Here is a 22922-nt window from a genome sequence, read left to right on the forward strand (position 1 = left end):
TTCAGGGCAGGTAGAAGCAAAAGAGAGCTGGACAGGCACACAGGTCTTCAAATGGGCAAATGCGCATCCCAGGCAGGGTGTGAATGTGTATCTGGACACACCACATGAGGTGATGGGGACGCTGGGGAGGGTATTTCGGCGCCTGTGTGTGCAGGCACCTGTAAGTGTGACCATGTGACTGTAAGCGGAGTAGGCACTGACTGCGGTCTGTTGGCACCAGCAGAAGGCACACACGCAGGCTGCCCATGTGCCCTGTAGAAGGCATCGACAAGCACCTCTTATACCCATGCAAAATGCTCACACCTCCTCCGCAGCCCCACAGTGTGATCCTGTCCATCTTAGCTCCCACCCCGCCTTCCTTAAGTGTCCCCTCCCGAGCTCCCAGCCCCAAGCAGTTCTCTACTCAGGGCATCTCCAGGTGTCCCAGCATATACACCCACCATTCTGAACCCCTGACCACACCCCCACCTGTCAGGTGTCACCGGGCCTGGCCCGGCCCTTGCTCCCTATCAAGACCCTCCCCCACCTCCAACACCCAGGCTCAGATCCAGGCACAAGACTCAGAAGTGACTTTATTTCTCTGTAGTTAATGCCCCTCAGGCCAGGCTGTTGGGCTGTCCCTGGCTTGGTTTCCCTCCCCTTGGGGACCTGGAGGGTCCCCGTCCCCTGCCCTCCCCCTCCCCCCACCCCAGCTTCCTGCCAGGATGTCTGGTCTCCTGGAGATGTCCAGCTGCCTGGGATATGGAGCTAGTGGGGAAACGGAGAAGGCTCACATCTAGGGAGGTTGAGAGCCACAGACCTTGATGCCAAGCTCTTGCGGTCCCAACCCTAGCCAGGCCAGGCTGGGGACGGGGCAGCAACGGGCTCAGGGGACAAGCTCCAAGGCCCTGCAGGAGGGAGGGAGGGGCCTCAGGGCTGAGCCCAGAGAAGAGCAGGCCCCAGGCTGAGCAGGAGCCCCCCAGCCAGGGCCCAGGGGCTGCGTCCCACTGCTGACGCCCCGTTGCACAGATCTTTCTCGCAGCAGTCCACGTCGACTTTTAAGATCCCAGAGTTAATGAACCCCATCAGATAATCTGAGAAAAAGTGCCGCTTAACGAAGTCGCAGGAGGACGCGCACATCTTGTTCACAGAATGATCCTTCCTGCCTGGGGGGAAAGAAGAAGGCATGATGCTGAGGTCCATCTCCACCTGAGCGCTGTCCCTCCCCCCAGGACCCAGGGTCCTAAAGATCAGTTTCGGACTTGGAGTCAGGGAGGAGCAAGCCAGTATCGTCTTGCCTCAAACTCATGCTCTTGTCCCAGGCAAGAGGAATTCAGAGGACACCTCTGACCTCTCCCCACATCTCCCTTTCAGTAGCCCCGCGCCCTCACCAGGTCCGGGCTTACTGCTGCTGGGGTCGGTAATCCGCACGCTGGCACAAACGGTGTCGGTCGGTTGGCACTGCTTCGGGGCGCAATGGCTGGAATTGGCCAGGGTGCAGTCCTGGCACCACAGGCCATGGGCTAGGCAGGGCACGGGGAGGGTGATGACCAGAGGAACCCAGGCCTGGACACCCAGACCCTGCACCCTCTTTTCCCCAACCTGCTGCAGCTGTCATGGCAGACCCATGCCCATAGACGAGTTCCACTCCCACAAGACCCGACCAAAGGGCCTCCAGGCTGACCCTGTGGCTGTATCTGCACATCCTGCCTCCCCCATCCTCTTACTTCTCCACATAGTACCCTCAAAGATGGGAGGTTTCCAAGACAGAAAAGGCCCACCCGACTTAATAGGAAGCCCGCTGGACCTCTGAGAATGAGGGACCTCTACGCAGTACCAGAAGCCCGCTGGAAAGACGCTGGATGTCTTCAGGTGGGGGAGAGCCCCAATGGCTGGAGCTGAGATATAAGTGGTGGTCCCACTCATATGGGACCCCTCCCTGTGGGCCCCCGACTCACCCGGCGAGGGGCACAGCAGCAAGGCCAGCAGTGCCAGGCCGAGGCTCTTCATGGCCGCAGGCAGCATGCTCTGAGAGAGCCTGAGAGAGGAGCGGGGGCTGCAGACAGAAGTCCTCTGGGGGGCAGGCCTGGAAGGGAAAAGCCTCAGTCAGAGGACCCAACGCCAAGGACCCTTCCATTTTCGGACCCAGGAAACGACCATTCCCCAGGAATCACGGGGAAGGGGGGGAGTCCTTCCAGGAGCCTGAGATGCCCCACCCCCAACCCATCTCCCAGAGCATCCACCATCACCGTTTCCCCGCCAGGGAAGAGAAATCTGCCCTCTCTAGTGAGGTGGCCGCCCGAGGTCCTCACAACCTTCGCCCTGCACCTGCGTGAGCAGGGTGTCTTCTCTCCCCAGGGAGCTGTAGGTGCGTCCGGACAGGAAAGGCGGGAGGAGGAAGCGCACCTTACCTGCCGGCGGGGGAGGGGTGCGCGCCGCGTCCCTGTCCTCTTCCCCACCCCTGGGCTGGGGGGCCGGGAACCCCGCACCGAGTCCCCTCCCCTGGTCCCTGTGCGCGCTCACCGCGAAGCGGGGCGTGGAGTGCGGGCCTCAGGGTCGGGGGCGCACTCACATCCCTGGGGTGTCAGCACTCCGGGATCAGCAGCGGTCGTGGCGCGAGAAGCGATGCCCTTCGGTCTCCCTGCGGACCGGAACCGGGGCGCAGCTTCGTCTTTCGGGGAACGCAGCCGCAGACGCGGACCCCGCGCGAGGGGCGGGGCGGAGCCGGGGCGGGGGCCGCGCGCGGTGGGGAGACGAGCGGGGCGGGGGTGCCCGGGGCTGGAGGCCAAGCAGCAGGTCGCCCTACCCGGCCTTTGCGCCCTTCGCCCGCGCGCAACGCCCCCTCTAGGCCTCCCACTCCCGCAGCAGCTGCCCCCCACCCCTACCCACCTCCCTACTCGGCGTGGGAGGATCCTCCCCCTCTGCTTGGCCGTGGTCCCCTTGCAGATTCTCGGAAGAGCATTGGCTGCTAAAGGAAGCGAAATGCACAAAGACGCAGCGAAGGAGGGAAATAGTGGTCGGTCATGGGGTTCAGACGCCCAGCCTTGGGGCTCCTCCCTCTCCAACCTCCACCTTGCTTCCGATTGTTCCAGTCAATTCCACTCCTAAGAGCGCCCACGATGCCCACCAGCAACCCAGCCCCAGGGACTTTTGTCACCAACCACACCCACACCCAGAAGGTGACAATCCTGGTCTGGGTTGGCCAGATTCACACCTCGCGCTCCACCTGGTCCTTCTATCTCTCCTGGGCTCTGCATAAGCCACAGCTACCATTGCTCCGTTTCATACCTAGGCAAACCTTGGTTTCTGTCTGCTCTGCCCACGAACCTTACACCAGACAAATGACTGTCACTATATCATATCCTTACCAGACGTGGCAGCCTGGACTGTCAGTTTGAGCGCATAGTGTCTGTTCTCCTTATTCTAAATTGCATATGCATTACTTCAGTGTAGAGCACATCGCTTGCTGTCTGAGTGTTAAGTTACAGGTAAGGCGAACACACAGTCAGAGCCTCCTGCTCAGTGCCGCACCAGTCCCTAGGTGACATGCCAATAATGAGACCAAACATCCCGAGCACTTGAGTAGTTCCGAGTGCTGAAGAAGAGAGGGACTAGACATTTTGAAGAAAGGATCTAGATGAAGAGAGTGCAGAGGGTAAGAATTAGTTCACACACAATTCTCTTCCAACGAGTCAATACCATAATGGAGTCCAAAACCAGTCTGCTGGACAGAGGACAGGTGTGGGCAGAACCTGTGCAGGTCGGAGAATGAGCCTTAGTATGAATTCTCGCAGAGTAGAGTTGGCTGATGAGGCTTCTAGGTAAGTGTTTTCTGTGGAGATGCAGAGAGAGGGCTGCAGGCCGGCGAGTGAATGGTCCGTGAACCCAGTTCATCATGACCACCACTTGGAAAAGCCTGTCTAGATTTACCTCCAATGCTAGCAAACCAGAGTTACACAGAGATCAAACCAAAGAGTTACACAGAGATCTTAGACTACAAAGATAATGTTCTTATTAAGATGTGCTAAAGATCCTAGAGAACTTAGACAAGAATGATGATCCTAAGAGAGACATACATGAATCTAATATACATGGGAAGTAGAAAAAGACAAGATCTCCTGAGTAAATTGGGATCATGAGGACCATGGGAGAGGGCTGAAAGGGGAGAGGAGAGGAAGGGAGGGGAGCACAGAAAAAATATATAGCTCAATAAAATCAATTTTAAAACAAGAGAAAAAAGACATGTTAAAGAAGGACCATATAACCACAAGTTGAACAGCAAGTTTATATGAAAGAAAGAAAACCATGAAACTTAACTTAAATGATTAAAGATCAAGGGAAACCTTGGAAGTATTCTCAGTAAAAGAAGTCAGTTACCAAGAAAGAAGGAACAGGAACAACAAACCAAGCAAACAAACAATAAAAACAAAAACAAAACAAAAAACCATTTTATTTATGTGAAATGCCCAAAATTTAAAAATCCAACAAAGACAAAAAAGATTAGCCAAATATGGGGGAGGGAGGGAGCGAGAATGACTGGTTTGGGACACTATTAATAAACGAAATGATTAAAATTTCATTTTGTAGTAATGAAATGCCCCACAATTAGATCATGATGATGGATACACAACTTTGTTAATACACTACAAGTCACTTTATTGAAAATGTATCCAATAAAGAGTGCATTGTATGTTATGTAATGTGTTATATCTTAACAAAGTTATTCTTTAAAAAAGAAAAACTCTGCAGAGTTGGCCAGCAAATTAGACAAAGATGAAGAGGGAATTTATGAACTGGAAGACAAATCTAGAGAAATCATCAAGAAAGGCTGGGTTTGTAGTTCAGTGGTAGAGCTCCTGCCCAGAAGTAATCAGGAATGTAACACAAGAGGTAAGTCGAGACACGTAAAAGAACTACCAAAAACTGTATGCAGAGAGCCAAGGAAAGTCTAATTGAAACCTCAAAGTTGGTGTTTGGAGACATTCTACTTAAAATAAGTCAGAACTGGTGAAAGGTAAATGTGGGTAAAGATTCTAATGTATAATACCTAAAATAACAAATGGCAGTTTATCTAAGCAGAGCACAGTGAAATTGCAGACCACCAAAGACAGGAAAATCTAAAAAAATGAAAGCGATAATTCTAATGAATCTGGTGGCAGGACTATCAAAACCAAAGAGAATGAAATAGTATCTTTATAGTGCTCTGGAAAAAAAAAAACCAACTCAGGCTTTTGTGCACCGTTTTCCCCAAAATTAAGTGCAAAACAAATTTTTCAGCTAACCAACAGTTTAAAGAACAGTTTAGTAGCAAGAAATCAAAGAGCCTGACTGAAAATCAACAAAGATTCTAAGTAGGCACTGCTCAAAAGAAGGCATCCAGGCAGTTTCCAGGTTTGCAGAAAAATACTGAACATCACTGGTTACCAGGGAAACACTTATTCAGGCCATAATGAAATGTGACCTGACATCAATTAGGATGATGATTACAAGAAAGATGGGTAGCACAAGTGTTGGCAGGATGCTGAGGAGCGGAATGTGTGCAGGATCTCATTTGAGAAGCAGAGAGAATGGCGAAGACCAGGTGCTAGGCACCAAGAGACACAGTTTCCCTTAGACAGGAGGGTAAGTCATTAAGATCTGTTACACAGCCCAGGACCATAGTTAATACAATATATATTTTTTAAATTAGTAAGATAAAGCATTTTAAATGTCCTCACTGAAAACTTGAGAGGATGAAAAGTTGATTGGCTTTGTTTAATTATTCTACAATGTACTGTGTATCTAAAGGTTCCCTGGTACCTCTAAAACACAACTATTATTAATCAAATGTAACACTTCCCTTGGTATTGCTTTCTTGTTTCATGGTCATGCTGGGTAGCTCAACTCACTATCCTCACACCTCGGCCTCTGGAGTTCTGAGGTACCAGGTGGGTACCACTACACTTACGTTTGGTGATAAAGGTTACCCCCCCCCCCAAGTGTCAGTCTCTAGCGGGTAGCACTATAGGGGATTTTCCTGGAAACTTTAGGGGATGGGAATGGAGCAATGAGGACTGGTGGCAGGTCCTGGGGAGCTGCCCCTGGTCCTTTCTATCTTTTGGCTTCCTGTCAGCCTCTCTATCAAATGTTCCTGTCATGATGTCCTGCCCAAAGCCTGGTACCAAGAACGTAGACAGACACCTCTGAGACAGGAAGCCATAGTATATCTTCCCTCGTTTAAGTTGATTATAGAGGCGTTTCTGTCAGAGCAACAAGAAAGCTAGTATCCTGACTTGAAGCTTTTGGTTGATTATTTTGTGTTTGTTGTGGGAGATTTGGGGTGTTATTTTTTTTTTATAAAGATAGGCTCGCATGTAATTCAGTCTAGCTTTGAACTTGCTATATAGCCCAGACTGACCCTGAACTCCTGATCCCCCATATTTCTGTCTTTTCCAAAGGCTGGGATTATAAGCATGCCCCACCACAACTAGAAGGCTATTTTATAGTTTAAATAAACATTTGTCAGATAAAATTCAGAGAATTTTACCACTAACCACCCTTCACTAAATAATCATGTAAAAAGATACTTCAAGAAGGAGCATGGTGGTAAAAGGAAGCCCAGATACAAGAGTGAGCAGAGAACTGGCATGCAAGAAGAGAAATCTAAATCATCTTATACAAACAAAGACATCTGCCATGTGGCTTCTAGACAGCTGGAGCCCTGGGCAGCAGCACGTGTCAGACAGGAGGCTGCTCTGGGGTGGGGGAACCAAGACCCTGCATTGTTAAGAAGCAGCTAAGTGAGCGATGAACTTTAGACTCCTTTAGATGCTCAGGATGCAGAGGAAGGTTTCCAGGGCAACCATGGGCAGCTCTCAATGAAGGGACCACACGTGGGGCAGGCAGCACATGTAAAGGCTGGAAGTGGAGAGACACCACGGATGCAGGACTGGAAGGAAGGCAAGATGAGGGTGGGGTGGACAGACAGGGAGCCTGGGAATCGACAGGGAGATGGCATGAGAGGCGAGATATCAGAACCTTCATGGTCTGGGGTCCACAGTATAGGGCATGGACTGTGCCCTGAGGACTGTGGGTGAGAAAATTCCTGTTGGAGAGTATATAACTAATTTTGTGTGATATCTTGCTAGCCCATGGTACTTGGATGATAAGTCAAACATTATTCTGGGTGTGTCTTTGAAGATGTTTTTGGATGAGATTAACATTTAACAAGCAATTTTTTCCCTTTCTCTTGTTTCCTTTATTCCTAGGGTCTCACTATGTAGCCCGTGCTAATCTCAAGTCACTAGGTAGCCCAGATGAGTGCCACCTGATCCAGCCAGGTTAACATTAATTACATTTTATTTATCTGTTTGTATTTGGGGGATGTGCCATGACTGTGGGTATGTTGTGTAACATTATTACAGGAGAGATAGGAGCAGCTATCTGTCACCCCAGATAGGGAACCACAACAGACTAAAGCAAGATACCACCAAAGTCCAACTTGCTGAACCAACAGATTTTAGTCATTTCAGTGTTACTTAGAGAAATATGGGGACTCCTTGCAGGACAGAAATGACTCAAAGACAGTTGGATCACCAAAAACCCATCCTAGGATAGGTGATAAGTTCAGGAAAGCTAGACACCAAGGGCACACTGCACGACCTGCAGGCAGAGCCACAGGTTGGAGAGGGTCTCTTCCAGGCAGCTCAGCTGCTCTCTGTCTCTCTCAGGTGGCTTGGTTGGCCTTAGAGTGGTCCCAGTGGTCCTCACTGCTTATATACATTTGCTAGGTAAGGGTCCTAGTGAGTCTAGTTGGTTTCAGGAACTTCCTGAGGCCTTGTTTTTTATTTCCTGAATTTAAAGGACTTCCCTACAGGATTGACAGTTTCCTCTCCCTTTACAACATCCTGAGTCCTGTGTTGTAACCAGCTTTCCTCCATGATAGAGGCTTATCTAAGAAAAAACTGCTATACAGTAGGGCAGATGTCAGAGGTCAAAAGATAACATGTAGGAGTCAGTTCTCCCCTCCCATCATGTGGGTCCTAGAGCTTGAATTTAAGGTTTAGCAGCAAGAATATTTACTCACTGTCCCATCTTATAGCATAGATTAACATTTAAATCTTTATTAGGTACATACCATAAGGACATGTGCTCATCTACGTTCATAGCAGCATTGTTTGTCATAGCCAGAACCTGGAAACAATCTAAATGCCCCTCAACCAAAGAATGGATAAGGAAAATGTGGTACATTTACACAATGGAGTGCTACACAGTGGGAAAAAAATGGCATCTTGAAATTTGTAGGCAAATGGATAGATCTAGAAAACATATTAGGTGAGGTAACCCAGACCCAGAAAGACAAATATCACATATACTCACTCACTTTTTTAGATGTAAAGCAAAGAAAACCAGCCTACCATTCACAATTCCAGAGAACCTAAACAACAAAGAGGATCCTAAGAGAGACATACATGGATCTTATCGGCATGGGAAGTAGAAAAAGACGAGATTTCATGAGTAAATTGGGAGCATGGGTAGAAGGAGAGGGGAGAGGAAGGGAGGGGAGTGGAGAAAAACATAGCTCAATAAAAACAATTTTTAAAAAGAATTTTGATTAAGTAAGCAGTACCCCATAGTGTGGGTAGGTCACTTCTAATTAGCCGAAGGTCTGAATAGAAGGGAAGCTTCAGGGTGCCTGAACAGGTAGGGATCCTGCCAGTCCTAGCTTTGGGCATGGTTGCCTCGGGGCTCTTGCCTGTTGACCCACCTGCAGGGGTTAGAACTGTTAATCCCCGCAATCATGTGAACCCCTCCTTAAAATAACCCTGTATATTTACACACCCATTCAGTTTCTGGAGAATCCTGAGCAGTGTAGGACACTGGTGATGTATGATGATCAGACCCCCCTGTAGTCCATACTGGCCTTCCCTGGTCACAAAAAGCAACCAGCAGGGATGGAATTGCTAAGGGCTGTTTTAAGACATCAGAGCACCCAACAAGTATAGCCATGCCCTCACTACCTTCCATCAGCTGGTCCTCACTCAGGATCTCTCTGCCAGCATGATGCTTCATGTCTGTGGGGCTCCTGTGCTGGGGAACAAGGCAGACTGGGCCAGCCAGGCCAACAGGAGGCAGCCTAGGCTGTTGTGTGCACGGTAGAGAACACCAAGGATGTAGATAAGAATCTGGGCAAATTTCTCTGAGGGGAAACAAAGGGATGGGAAAAAGCAGAGGGTGGCTCAGGCTATGCACAGCAGAAAGCCACGAGGTCGAAGGATGGGTTAAGACAGGACAGCGCCCAGATCTGACCATCTTCAACCACTTTTGGTTCACTCACTCTTTATTTCATGCTACCCTTCATGAGGCAGGGGACAGGGCAGTATTTCTGTATGTCCTAGCATAAGGCTGACTTCTGTTGACCCTGGAGTTCCATACAGACATGGTGTGGCTGTAAGGGGTCCACCATGGCATGGGGGTCTTTCCTGAGCACAGCCAGTCCATTCCCAAGATGAAACCCTCTGACAGACTTCTGTTCAGACATGTAGGAAGTTCCTGTGGCCCCAAATATCAGTATCAAGGAGAGGTGGTGAAATGGGCTTGCAGGGAAGACCCCTGCCAGACACCACCCTCAGACATCCTGTGATGTCATGCACCCCCTCCCTAGGCCCAAGCTAAATGAACTTGCTTTTTAACAAAGACAGCACATTCAAGAGAGAATCACAAAGACTATGGCTTCTGTCTTGGTTCTCTCAGCACTTACATGGCCCCAGTCCTGGTATAGCCACCTTGTGAAGAAGCTTAAGGAACAAGGGTGGAGTCTGTCAATACCCCACGAGTGGGTTAGGGAGTAGAACCCCCATCCAAGCTTTCAGATGGGCCAGAAGCCCCAGCCTGTCGTGAGATCCCAGCAAAGCACCTGGATTCCTGCAGAGGCACCAAGAGGAAATGAATTTGCTGTTTTAAACCCCTGCATTTGAAGGCAATCTGCCTGCCACACGGGGAAACACAGGTGGGTAAGGACTAGCTTATGCATGAGCTGGGGTGGGGGCAGGGTACAGGAGGAAGCTAGAAGGGAGAAAGAATAATGTGTGAGGAGGGGAGGGTGGCCCCTCGGGAGCACAGAAAATGGAGAGCCTGAGACCTGCTCTCCCCAGGCTGGACTTGGTTGCCAGGGAGACGAGATTCCCAACCTGGTTTCTAGGCTGCTTTGACTTCCTCCTGATGCTTGCGGTCTGTTGGTTTTCCCTATCAGGATTTTTGCAGGCAATAACAATGGTAGTCATGATTAGCAGTGGAAAAGGGGGGGGGGCTTTTTTTTAAAAAAAAAAATGAAAAATGATTTGCCAAGGTGTGACCTGGCCCCTGTAGCCTGGGCAGCCTCCCTCAGGGAGTGGGCTCTGACTACCCTCTTCCAACCTAACCTGGCCCATACTACTGTCCTTAGGGCCATGGATTAGCAAGGACAGTGGGTCTTGACCCTACCAGGGACACTCTGCTAAGTACCATACAAAGGATTGTGTGTTGATGGCCCAGTGTTTGTTTAGTTACTTATTTACTTTTGGTGTGTATCTGCAGTTGTATGTATATGTTCATGTGGGGGGTGCACGTGTGTGTTCATGTTTGTGGAGGTCAGCGGTCAACCTGGGTGTGGTTCATCAGAAGCTGTCCATCTTGGTTGGGCATGGTGGGACACACCTTTAATCCCAGCACTAGGGAGGCAGAGGTGGGTGGATCTCTGTGAGCTCCAAGCCAGCTGGGTCTGCATAGAGAGTTCCAAGCAAGCCAAGGAAAGAGAGAAAGGGAGGGAGAGAGAGTACACTGATTTTTGAGGCCTCTCTGGAGCTCACCAAAAAGCCTGGCCTGGTAGCCAGTGGACCTCAGAGATGGTCCTGTCTTCACCTCCCCTGAACTGGGATAATAAGTATGCCCATGGAGTAAGAACATCAGATTCCCTGAGACTGGAGTTACAGATGATTGTGAGCCACCAAGTGGGTGATGGAACTCGAACCCCAGTCCCCTACAAAATCAACAAGTGCTCTCAACTGTTTGAACCAACTCTTCTACTCCTAGATCTCTTTTCTTATGTAAAGGACTGGTAAGTTGGAGTTGCCATTCAGAACCAGGGACAGTGCCAAGGTTCCATTTTCTATGTCATTAGCAGCCCAGGACCCAATAGTCCCAGAACCAGAGAGAAGAGAGCAGATGGCAGGGATGAGGGGCGGGGCGGGGGGATGCTGAGGTATGCTGCAGAGCTTGCTGCTTTGGTCAGTGCTGCCAGGATCCCTGAGACTGAGCTTGGAGGAGTCACAGAAGCTGGTCCTATTGCAGTGGCTCATACCCATGACATAAAGAAATCATTGTTTTCTAAAACTTCCCGGTGACATGCCCCCAAGAGGAACCGGAAGAAGAGATACAAAGTGAGGATGTCATGTGACCACAAGCCAAGCCTGCAGCTAGGCTCTGATGGTGGGGAAGACCCTCTCTTGACTCTCAGAGACTTGCTGACACCTTGACTGAGTATGATATCACACACCTGCAATTCACTACTTGGAAGGCTACAGCAGGAGGATTGCCACAAGGTTAAGACCAGCCTGGGCTACATCATGAGTTTCAGGCCAGTTTGGGTTACAGAGCGAGAGTTTAGCTCAAAAACAAACAAATCCAGAAACCTTCTATTCTAGCCTCAGCATGGCTCAGGAGTATCACTCTTGCTTGCTCTTTACAAGGCCCTTCTAGAACAACAAAACGTACCCTCTAGCTTTGAACTGCATGAGAGAATGAGAATAAACCTCTGCTGGCCTAAACATCTACCATGTAGGACACTCTCACGGCAGCCACTCCAAGCTGCCTTGCTGCCTCTTCAGTTCACCAAATAGGCTAGCCTGGTAGCCAATGGGCTTCAGGGATCCTCCTATCTCCACCTCCTCTGTGCTGGAATTATAAGTGTGTCCATGACTAGAGGAGCCTCTTCAGGTTGAACGGTCCATCCTCCTACTTAATGTTTTATTATGGAAGAAGAAGTTGGGAGAATTGAACAAGCAGTCGCCACAATTCCAGCACCACAGGCTCTGTTAGCTTGCTGGGTGTCTCCCTTCCCTCCAGTCCTCCCTCCCATCTTGCCTTCTTGAAGGACTTCCAAAGGAGCTGTGGACATCTACATCGTCCCCCTGAGACCCCAGCATGTGTGTCATTGGCTAGTCAACAGTGTGAAATCAGAAGTAAAAATCTTACTTAGTGAAATGGGTAAGCCATTCCACAGCAAATTCTATCAGCCACATGACACCCAAAGTCCTCTGCAAACCAGACATTTCCATCACACACATACCCCAAATTCCCTCCTGCCCACTCACAGTTCTCCTCCTTTCCCAAGACAACCATTAGGAAATTTGAAAAGTCTGTATTGGGGCTGGAGAGAAATGGCTCAGCTATGAAAAGCGAGGCACACAAGCAAAAATATAAGAGAAAGGGTTGCAGTTAAGTGTTGTCTGCCCTGACCCTTGTGGGAGTGGAAATCCAGGTTGTCTTGGTCTGCTTTCTTTTTCTGTGATAAAACACCGACCAAATCCAACCTGGAGAGGAAAGGGTTTGTCTCAGCTTACAGCTGCTCGGTCACAGTCCTACATGGAGTGGAGTCAGGGCAGGAACTCGAGGAGGGTGATGCTTACTGGCTTGCTCCCATCACTTGCTCAGCCTGCTTTCTTATATAAACCAGGACAATCTGCCTCAAGGATAAGTTGTCCCTAGTGGACTGGGCCCTCCCACATCCATCATTAATCAAGAAAATGCCCCCGCAGACATGCCTGCAGGCCAACTCGATAGAGACAGTTTCTCAGTTAAAATTCCTTCTTTCCAGATGGCCTTAGCTTGTGTTTATTAACAAACCAAAAAAAAAAAAAAGAATAGAAAAGAAAAAAGCCTAGGCAACACACATGGTATGTTATTTTGTGTCATTCCTTGACGCGTGTCACTGCAGGCTAGCAGTGTTCCTTTACCTCGCCGAGGAACAGCTGCTCAGATGAATGCCCACAAGTAGGGCTTGTCGTTAGATGCTGGACACCAGCTGTGGCCTTTTACACCCCAGGCCTTGGTGTGGACATGAACTTCTTAGGCTCTCCAGTCAACAGCTGGATGTAGATTGTCAGATTTGAAGGTCAGGTGATGGTCTAAGCAATTGCTGGGCTTGGGGAGAGAGAGAGAGAGAGAGAAAGAGAGAGAGAGAACTCTATACTGCAACCATGTGGGTGTGTGCGGTGCTGCACAGGACACAGGCACTTTCTGTGATGTGGCTCAGCTCTGGGAACTCCCTCATGGTCCCTCTACTTCCTGCCCTGGAGTCTTATGTTTTCCCGCAGTTCTTGACTCTTACACGAGCATCTGAAGCCCACACTGAGGGTGCTCAGTGCCACATGCCCTGACACTTGGGTCACATATAAAGAGAAGATGGGGCAAACTGTTCAGTGGGTAAAGTGTCTGTCATACAAGACTGAGGACCTGAGTGAGTTTGGATCCCCAGAGCCCACACACAGCTGCTCTGTGATCACAGTAGCTCTGTGACCTCAGTGCTCTTGTGGGAACTGGGGGAGTGGAGAGGGAGAAGTTCCTGGTGTGTGTGTGTGGTGGTGAACAAGAGATTCCATTTCAAACAAGGTGGAAGGTAGGGACAGACACTTGACCTTTATATGTTGTGGCACATGTGTGCATACACACACACACACACCGTCGAGGTTGCATAAGAGAGGAAGCAAGGCAGTCAGCTAAGAAAGCTGAATTTTCTTCCAGACCTTCTCAGGGCCATGAATTAATCCTATCCCATGAGAATCCACCCACTCCCCAGACAGCATGAGTCCATCCCCCTTGAGGGTGAGCCCCAAGAACTTTTATGAGGCCCCACCTCTTAAAGATCCCACTCCTGGTACCACCAGATTTGGATAAAGTTCTGAGCGTTATAAACCTCTGGGGGACAAACCACGCCAGAACTGCAGCACAAGGAACATCAGGAAACAGGCCCCCTCTCCTAAAGGAGAAACAATCAGAAAGCATGAACAATTCATTCCCAGAAACACTTGCTCGCTCATCTCTTCAAATTCAAGGCTTCAATGGTTTTATTCGTCATCCTTTTAACCTGTGTCTCTTCCCTTAAAATGCTGCTGCGGGGGAAGACATCATCCACAACATCCGCTTGTTTGCTTGCTTTGTGAGGCTTCAAAAATACACGGCTGTTATTACAAACAAGACGGCTGCGAGTTAACTCGAGCGAGCGAGCGAGCGTTGCTTTGCGGGTCATCTTGCCCCGATGCTGCCACACTGTCTTTGTTCAGAGAACAACATTCGGAGGCTGCTACCTTTCTCTCCTTCCTGCGAAGTTCCTGCCGACTTGACATACAGCTGGGCACTCTTATCTTGGCTGTTTTCCCATTTCGAAGGGTTTTGTTACTGCTGCTGTTTGAGAGGCATGGGGTGGGGGGTGGGAGGGAGAGACTGGTCCATGGACAGCCACAGAAACCCTTTAAAATTGTGAACTCCTGCTTCCCTGCCATCACCTCCTGACAGCTGAGATTGTAGGCATGCACCAGTCTGCCCAGCTCAAAAATTTTTTGGTTTTTTTTTCTTACCATTTTTACTACGTAGGTAAAAACGCTCATATTATTACAAAGCCAGAACTCCAGGGCAAGGTGCCTTGGCAGGTGCACCAGCCCTGTTGTTCCACCCCTATTGCTCCACCCTGTCTTCTCTTCTGAGGTCTCCCCTTCACTTGGGATGAGTCTCGTTTCTTTGTTGCCAACACGAGAAACAGTTGCTTATGTTGGCATCGCCCTCCTTAGACCAGGCATGGCCACCAGAAGCACATTGGCATTTTTATGCAACAGCACAGCCCGAAGAAAGACCTGTGTGCTCTTTTTTTGGGCTGTGTGATGCTGGGGGAAGGGTTGTGGACCAGTACACAGACAGCCGTGTGGCAGTGGCCCTTGGGAGGTTCCCACCTTAGCTGGTACAACTGTCACTACCCTGAGAACTTGTGCGGGTGTAGCCTTTGGAATGGGTTCCTCAAGTGGGCAGAAAGACAGTCCATCTGCAAGTATCTGTGTCGCTGACAGGAATCTCTCCCTACAGGCGGTGAGTCCTGCTGATCACCCAGAGCTGCCAGTCTTGGGGGAGATGTGCTTCCTGATGAAGAAGATACTGAACTTCTATCCATGGAGTTAGGAGCTACATGTGCGGCAAATCTGGAAACTGTCCATTTATGATTTCCGATTTTTTTCTATCATCTCCTCCTAGATATCTAGAAGCTCCTTAGTGTTCAGGGGATTAGTATGTGAGTTACACACACATCATTTTGTCCTGTTGCTGCTCTTTCTCTGTCCCCTTCTCAACTCTTCCTCCTCTGTTGCCACCCCCCTATTGTTCCTTTTACTAGCTTCTCTCTTTGCCCTCCCACACCCCAGGGCAAAGGGCCCCTTTTTCTGCAATGGGGTGGGAGGTGCTGTCTGAAGCTTTTCCTTTTGTGGCTTCTTAGTGCTCCTGCTGACAAGCAGGGCCTGTGGTCTGCAGACCCCCAGCCAGCGGCCCCTTTGCTGTGCTCTAACACTGGCTGGCTTGCTTCCAGAGGTTGCCCGGGACTCACAAGTTTCTGTGCCTCCTCCTACCCATTTCTCCCTAGCTCCTTGGGAGCCTGGGGGCCTGGAGGGCCTTGGTCTAGGGCTGTAGGTTCAGCCTACAGTTTCTTTCCAGGCTGCCTGGATCTCCATCCTATTTCTCCTACCTCACCCTCAGGGTTTCGTACTTAGATCCTTGGGCCCCTTCAGCCTCTTCAGTCAGTTCCACACACCTGAGTGCTCGGTAAGGCCTAGAAAGAGCTGGGGCCTCGGTTCCAGGAAAGCACTATTAGAAACATAGATGGATATTGCTAGGTCACAGACCCTTTCTTTAGCTGCCATCCCCTACAGCCCCTCCCCCTGCAGAGTTGATAAGCAAGTGTGGAGCTGTGTGAGTGTGGCCTTGCAGCTCTCAGAGTACTTCTCCCCGCTCCTCAGACCTGACAGCCTTGAGTTATAGCTAGACTCTTATCACTGCCCACCTGGCTTCCAGCACACAGGCTGGGTCACGTGGTGTGGAGCATCCCGTTCCCCTGGAAAGCTATAAAAGGAAGAAACCCCTTTTGTTTCCGGGATCCAAACGGAGCTAAGGAAACTGGAGGGTTTCTCTCTCCTTTCAGGGGCTTTCATGCTGCCCAGTGTTTGATACTAATGCTCCTTGGGTGCTGGGAACTGAAGAGAGCCGAGGCTCTTCCCCTTCGGGACTGCTGTCATGGCCCTGCTGTCTTTCCTGGGGGAGCTCCACCTTGGACCTGTGGGCTCATTCTCCTCCTTCAGGTTGTGGTGTTTCCTATTGAATTCTTCTGAACTGTGATTCCATCTTCACTTCCTTCCTATGAGCTTTATCTGATGATGTTTATGCCAGAATACATTGAATAAAAACAAATTCACAAGTTCTGTTAGCTTTTTAATTAGTGTGTGTGTGTGTGTGTGCACACGTGTATGTGCACATCTTCTGCATGAATTTATGTGCACTGTGTTGGTGCCGGAGCCCTCATAGGCCAGAAGTGGACATCAGATCCCCTGGAACTGGAGTTACAAGCAATTGCGAGTTGCCCGATGTGGGTGCTGGGAACCCAACCCAGGTCTTCTGCTGAATCATGCTTTGTTGCCTTCGACTTACCAAGTGGCTTTGATTTCTCTCCCTAGCTGGCTGGGACTAACACAGATGCACTTGTTTCAGTCTTAATTACTAATGCTAACTTAATAATCACTCTCAGACCACACATTACGTGTCACACAGTAAACACACCTCCACGCATGTATGAATGTCAGTAACAAAAAAATTAATGAGGCTACAGCGAGTTCAATGGGTTCTAAAGAGGCCTAACAGGAGTCTAGCTGAGGTGAGCAGAGGCAGGTAGAGACTAGATGCCAAGGGAAGCTCTGCATGAACTAGATAACAAATCATGATGGAGGTCCTGAAGTCAAGCCTTGGGGTCAGAGTCGATCTCTCAGGGCAAGGTTCAGCCTGATCGCCACACTGGAGAAATGGCCTAAACATAGTACCACCAGCTGAGTGCCATCCCGAGCATCAGGATGCCTCCATCAGGAGGCCAGGGGACGGTGGACAGACAAGGATGCTGCAGGAGTACTCTAGCAGGCCAGTGTTTTAGGGTCCTGTGTTTCTGTGGTAACTAGCAACCATGTAGCAACACCAGGGGCTGGCAGCACCCTACCCCTCACTGGCTACACACACTGAGACCCTTTGTCCCCTTATGTCAGAGCTTGGCACAAACTGGGTGGTAGAGGAGGACATCAAGGAGTCCCTGGGGAACAGGAAGTGTTCCTTCTGAGCTGACGCCCAAGGAAAACCCATGCATAAGCATTTCCTAACAGCACATGTGGGCTGTCCCTAGAGGCTCTGAACCCAGAGCTTGGGCCATCTTCAGGCTTAGGGAGCCCTCAACAACTCCCCCAAAATGAAACCAGATAGACATACTAAAGGGGAATGAAGGAGAACACCCTTCTGCTCCCATTCCCAGTCTGGCTTGCCCACCAGTCTCTGGGTGTCTGCAGAAGAGCCATCATTTCCCTGCCAGAGCAAGCTCCATAGCCTGCACCAGGGGAAAAAGACACTGCCCAGGCCTCAATTCTCCAGCACAGCCTGAGAAAATGTACCCCAAGGCTAAGAGTCCCAGTCCTTCCTTATCTGGGAGCCATAGATTCACAACAGGGCTCCTATCTCTAAGTTCCAGGAAAGTGGGAGATGCTGGGTCCTAGAGCCTTACTGGGAAGTGCCATGTGAAGGGGATACACTTGGCTGTCCTGGAAGTGCTATCTCCATCCATTCCCTCCCATCCCCCCCCCCCAGCAGGTTCCTTCTCTCTATCCAGGCAACTGCTCCAACTCCACTCTCGGGACCTTGGAGAACAGCGCCCAGTGCAGCTGCATCCTTTCCAGGACAGAGGGCCTGGTGGCTGTGATCACAGGAGACCTGACCCATAGGTAGAGCCAGTTAACCTCGCTGGGACTTGGGCTAATGAGTTATTGCCTCCTCAGACCTTGAAAAGCTGTCTGGTGCCTGGTGCCACCTGAGCCTCTCAGAGATGAAGAAGAACCCTGGGAATTGCCTGAGGTTAAGCTTACCACTCAGAACAAAGGAGCTGACTGAACTCTAGGCTTAATTATTGAGCAACAGTCATATCTAGTGAACGGCAAACTTGTGTGACCCTCTGGGGGCCCCTTACACATGGAGCCTGGGCACTGACAGAGGGAGGGTTCTGTCTAGAGCCATCAGGGGCACTTACTTCTCTGTCCTCAGCTGGGGAGTCAATGGGTTCCCGATTCTATTGACCCACTGAAGTGTGAGGAGCCCTCATGTGGGACCTTCTGGAACCTTTGGAAAGTATTGCCCCCCCCAAATACACACAAAGAAGCATATCCACCCTTGACAGCTTAGCGGCAGCCTACAAAAGCGTGATTGCAGACGCAGACAACATGAACAGATGCAGAGCAGAGAAACGGGAAGATGCCAGGTCCCTGGTGCCCAGCTGATCAACATGACCAAACTCTCTCCCAAGCCCTCAGCACTTAGGCTCCCAACCAGGGGCCCTGCCTAGAACAAAGAACCTGTTCCGGGCTCTCCCCACATACAGCTGCCCCCCACTTTGTTAGGTTTTGCAGCGGTCTTCTTCTCCATCTTTTCTCCTGCTTTAGGTGACATTGCTCCTTCTCTAATTTCCCAAGCCAAATGCACAGCTGATGAACGTCAATCTTCTTCTTCTTTTTTTCTTTTTTTAAATATGCTCTGGAAAGCAAGCAAAGCTCCAAGGTGGGGAGGGGCTAGAGAGGAGGAAACCCATAGAACTGTTTGCTTGGGGCTTTTTAAGGGTCTATGGCAGACGCTGGACAAAGGCCGAAGCAATTTTTATTTTGAGACTGGATAATTCTCTGACTGACAGAAAGCCCATGTGCTTAATGCCTGTCCTTCTGGCTGAATCAGGTAGACAACATTCAGGGGACCACATTGTAAAGACCCCTATGCACCTTTAACTTGCTTTGTTAACTAGTGACCTTGTCTGCCTGTAGTCAGTAGCTTGGACTGACATTGCTAACGCGCCCACCTCGCAGGTATTGCTGGTTAGTCCTCCGCAGGGTCTGCTGGTGTTAATTACACTAAGCTTTGTGCCCATGTTTACATGACCAGCTTGTATCTTTACCATAGAACTAACCCCAGCACAGCTGTCAAAATGTAGCTATGGCTGTTCTTAATTACCCCCTATCCAGCCCCTTGGCTACAGGTACTCAGGGATCCTCTCTTTCCAGTAGTCTAGAAGACAAACTTACTCACAATTTAGTTTGCTGCAATCACCTGTATTAGAATTGAGGGGTGCCCCTCCGACACTCTTCGAGGGAGGGAGCTTCAGCAGAGCCAGCAATGCTGTCCCAGAGCCTTGCTGTTCCTCGTCTCTGGTCGGTTTAGTTCCCTATCTCTTGCTCAGCTACAAGCTTCTCTGTTCCCAACCTCAACATTTTAACCCTACCAATCCTAACCTCTGCTTTTTCTGTGACAGCTGCACCGAGGCTGGAAGGACCGAGGGAGTCACGAAATTGTGTTTTCTAAGTTCTATCCCGAAGCCCTGGACCCTGAGCCTCAGAGTGCAGCTGCGTTTGGGAACAGATCCTTTAAAGTCGGGCAGTGGTGGTGCATGCCTTTAATCCCAACACTCAGGAGGCAGAGGCAGGTGTATCTCTGTGAGTTCAAGGTCAGCCTGGACTACAGAGCTAGTTCCAGGATAGGTTCCATAGCTACAGAGAAACCCTGTCTTGAAAACAAACAAACAAACAAAAAACCAAAAAAGAGGTGGTTATGGTTATAACAGCTCATCAGAGTAGCTCTTAATAAAAGAGATCAGAATGGATGGACAGAAGCACAGACAGACACAGAAGTGGGAGGTGGGGACACATGAACAAGATGTCATCTCCACACGAGGAGAGAGAAAACAACCTGGCTAACACCTTTATCCTGGACTCCAGACTCTGGAATTCAGAATAAAGCACCAGTTACTTAAACTGCCTAATCCATGGCACACATGGCAACCAGTCAGAAGAGGAACATTTGTGGGTAGGGTGCCCACCAGACTCATCACGGGTGCCAGGACAGAAAAGGCTCCCTGCCCCCACAGTCACAGTCTCCCTGTCTAGAAGAATCCGTGCACCTGTCCTGTCGAATTGAAGGTGGGGGCTGTGGCAGGGAGCAGGGTGGCAGCAGGCTGAGAAGCCGGACTCTAGCACCTGAATCTGCAGGGATCGCTCCTGGCTGCCCATCATCCTGCCTTCACCGAAGAAGCCACAGCTGCTCGGTAGCCTTCCAGTAAACTCCATTTCTACTCGACGAAGCGGGGGACCATCCCTGCTGTGGGTATCTAGGAGCCCTGGCAGACAGACAAAGCACCATAATGGGGAATGGAGGGTTGCCAGACTGGTGATTTGGACAGGATGAGCTGACGGCAGACAAAACACAGCCAGCAGCGCTGAAAGCGCTCGTGACAGCCCACATTTCACACGGTACTGAAAGGACAGCAGAAAGGTCTCCTGGGTCACTTGTGGAAGCCACTGTCTTGGGGGTTAGAACAAGGTACCAGAAAGCATGGCCCAGGACTTTCCCCCACCTACCAAAATGATCTTGTTCTTGCTATGGCTGTGCCCAGGCACCGCAGGCCTGGCTGAATCCCCCTGCAGGGGTGTAGGTCTGTAGCAAGCTGTTCCACCTTCAGCAGTGTTAGCGAACAGGCCAGGCCCCCAGCAGGCCAGCAGGTGGCAGGGCAGTTTCCTGAGCACTCAGTCTTCCTCCCTTCTCACCATAATCCCCAGGAGATCCTTCTCCCAGTGAAGGGCTAGAGCAGCCAGGAGCACCCCTCCCCCCCCCCCCCCCGTTTCCCTACCACTAGATGCCTCCTACTGACTTTGGACTCCAGCCCGATCATGTATTCAAGCCAGAAGTGATGTTAAGCGGGAAAGATTCACAAGACGCAATTTTACATTAGCAAAAGTCTAGTGAGCACCTTCAGGAATAGGGAGGACTCCGCTGGAGGTTGAGTTAAACGTGCTTGTTCCGTTGGAGTCTCTGTGGAGGTTCTGAGTTCAAAAGGACAGTTCCAGCAGCTGCTGGGACACTCACTGCTCCACCAAAGGAAACTGAGAATTGACAGTGACCCCAAGCAGCTCATAGCCCTGAAACATTCAGCTGATAAGAAACCCCAGAAGTAGGGAAACACCTGACCAAGGCCTGCAATTAGGGACAGGGCCCAGCCACCTCCCCTCCAGCAGATCAGTTCATGGACTTGGCAGGAAGGATGCAAGAAATGCAAGAAATAAATTTACCAGTCTCAGGGTCCTCTTGAAAGTCAAAAGACTCCTCCCCACATTTCTAAAACAGAAACCGTTGCTAGGGAGAGGAAACTCTCTGACCAGCTGAGCTGTCAGCTAAGCAGGCTGGGAGCTCAAAAGATACAGCTTTCAAGAGTGGTCACCTATGCTGAAGTGGGTATCGGGGTGACATAATTGCCTTTGAGACTCCCATGCTCGTGTAAGTAACCCCAATAAACTCATTGGTTCACTAAGCTAAACTTGGTGGAATGGGGTCTGTGATCTGTCATCAGTGACCTGACTGAGGTGAATGGACGCTTCTTCATCTCTCTCCAGGAAAGATCACATAACAAACCTGGCTGTGCTTGCTGTGAGCAGCCTTGCTTGGAGCCTGTTGCCATCTGTCAGAGAAACCAAGCAATGTGAACAAAGAGGTGTCTACATTTCTTGGGGAGTTTGGGACAGGCTCCAGGCCATCACTGCTTGGCTTCGTGCTTTCTGATTGCCCACAGGGTGACAGTGGAACGGAGGAGGGGTGGGGACAGAGAAGTGACCTAATTCTACTCTCTAGTTCCTTTAGCAATGTGCTCTATCCTTGGGGTGAATAAATGCACCCACATTTCCAGGACCCCTCACAAGTAGTCTGGTCCTCAAGATAAGGGTAGACAAGATAGGACCCCAACCAGCTTGCACCCCCAAGGCCTCGGCAGTCAGCACCATGGTCAGAGTCACAGCTGCAGGGGATACTTCTAACTCGCCACACCACAGCAAGGGTGAGCAGGAGCTGGTACATACCTTTAATTTAATCCCAGGAGGCAGAGCAAAGTAGATCTCTGTGAGTCCGAGGCCAACCTAGTCTCCATAGTGAGTTCCAAGAAAGTTGTGGCTAAGTAGAGAGGCCCTGTCTCAAAAAACTGAAAACTAAAAGAGAGTTAAGGAAGGAAGGCAGACGGGAAGGCACAGGGTAGCCGTGAGATAGTCCAGGTGGTCACAACTCGAGCACTCTGTTCTGGCTGCAGTGTTGCTCCTGGGGCACGTGGCTAGGCATCTGGAAATGTGTTCTCTGCAGCAGAAAGTAGTAGTTGCCTCAGCCCGCTTATCTCTTACGCCAGGGTTTTCCTGCCAACTCTGCATCCCACTTTAGACTGAAGGTCCTTGCCAGGTTTCCATGGCCCTGCTCAACTGATTCCACTTGAAGGTTCTGGAAACGTTGCAGATGCCCACACACCGTCTTTGCTTTCCCAGGTAGAATGGAAGCCCCGGTAAGAACCTAGGAGCCACCGCCTCAAGGGGCACTTGGGGATCTTATTTGTAACTTCTCTTATGTTCGGTCCTCCTCCTCCTTCTCACTGTGCCTGATTGCTGTGGGCCGGTGCTCGCTAGTCTTAGGTCAACTTGGCACGCAATCTGGAGTCATCTGAAAGGCGGGAACCTCAACTGAGAAAATGCCTCCATTAAGATCGCGCTGTAAGGCATTTTCTTAATTAGTGATTGATGGGGGAGGGCTCAGTCCATTGTGGGTGATGCCATCCCTCGACTGGTGGCCCTGTGTTCTTTAAG

General features: G+C 50.2%; 1 protein-coding gene across 8 annotated transcripts in view; it reads right to left on the reverse strand.

Moving 5' to 3' along the window:
- Positions 1-546: 546 nt before the first annotated feature.
- Ly6h (lymphocyte antigen 6 family member H) overlaps positions 547-22922 on the reverse strand; it is a 51190-nt gene continuing 28814 nt past the window's right edge. Inside the window, exons 1-5 of one of the 8 annotated variants that reach the window (XM_085678871.2) lie at positions 2869-3023; positions 2552-2620; positions 1938-2065; positions 1371-1502; positions 547-1145 (exon numbers count right to left, since the gene is read on the reverse strand). In XM_085678871.2, coding sequence (XP_085534997.1) covers positions 910-1145; positions 1371-1502; positions 1938-2065; positions 2552-2553 — 498 coding nt within the window. In that variant the 5' untranslated portion in view covers positions 2554-2620; positions 2869-3023 and the 3' untranslated portion in view covers positions 547-909. The other 7 variants (XM_085678872.2, XM_048454446.3, XM_048454444.3 and 4 more) reach the window with 7 other exon arrangements.

Source organism: Myodes glareolus, chromosome 19 (assembly GCF_982192425.1).
Source record: "Myodes glareolus chromosome 19, mMyoGla1.1, whole genome shotgun sequence".
NCBI classification, from domain to species: domain Eukaryota; kingdom Metazoa; phylum Chordata; class Mammalia; order Rodentia; family Cricetidae; genus Myodes; species Myodes glareolus.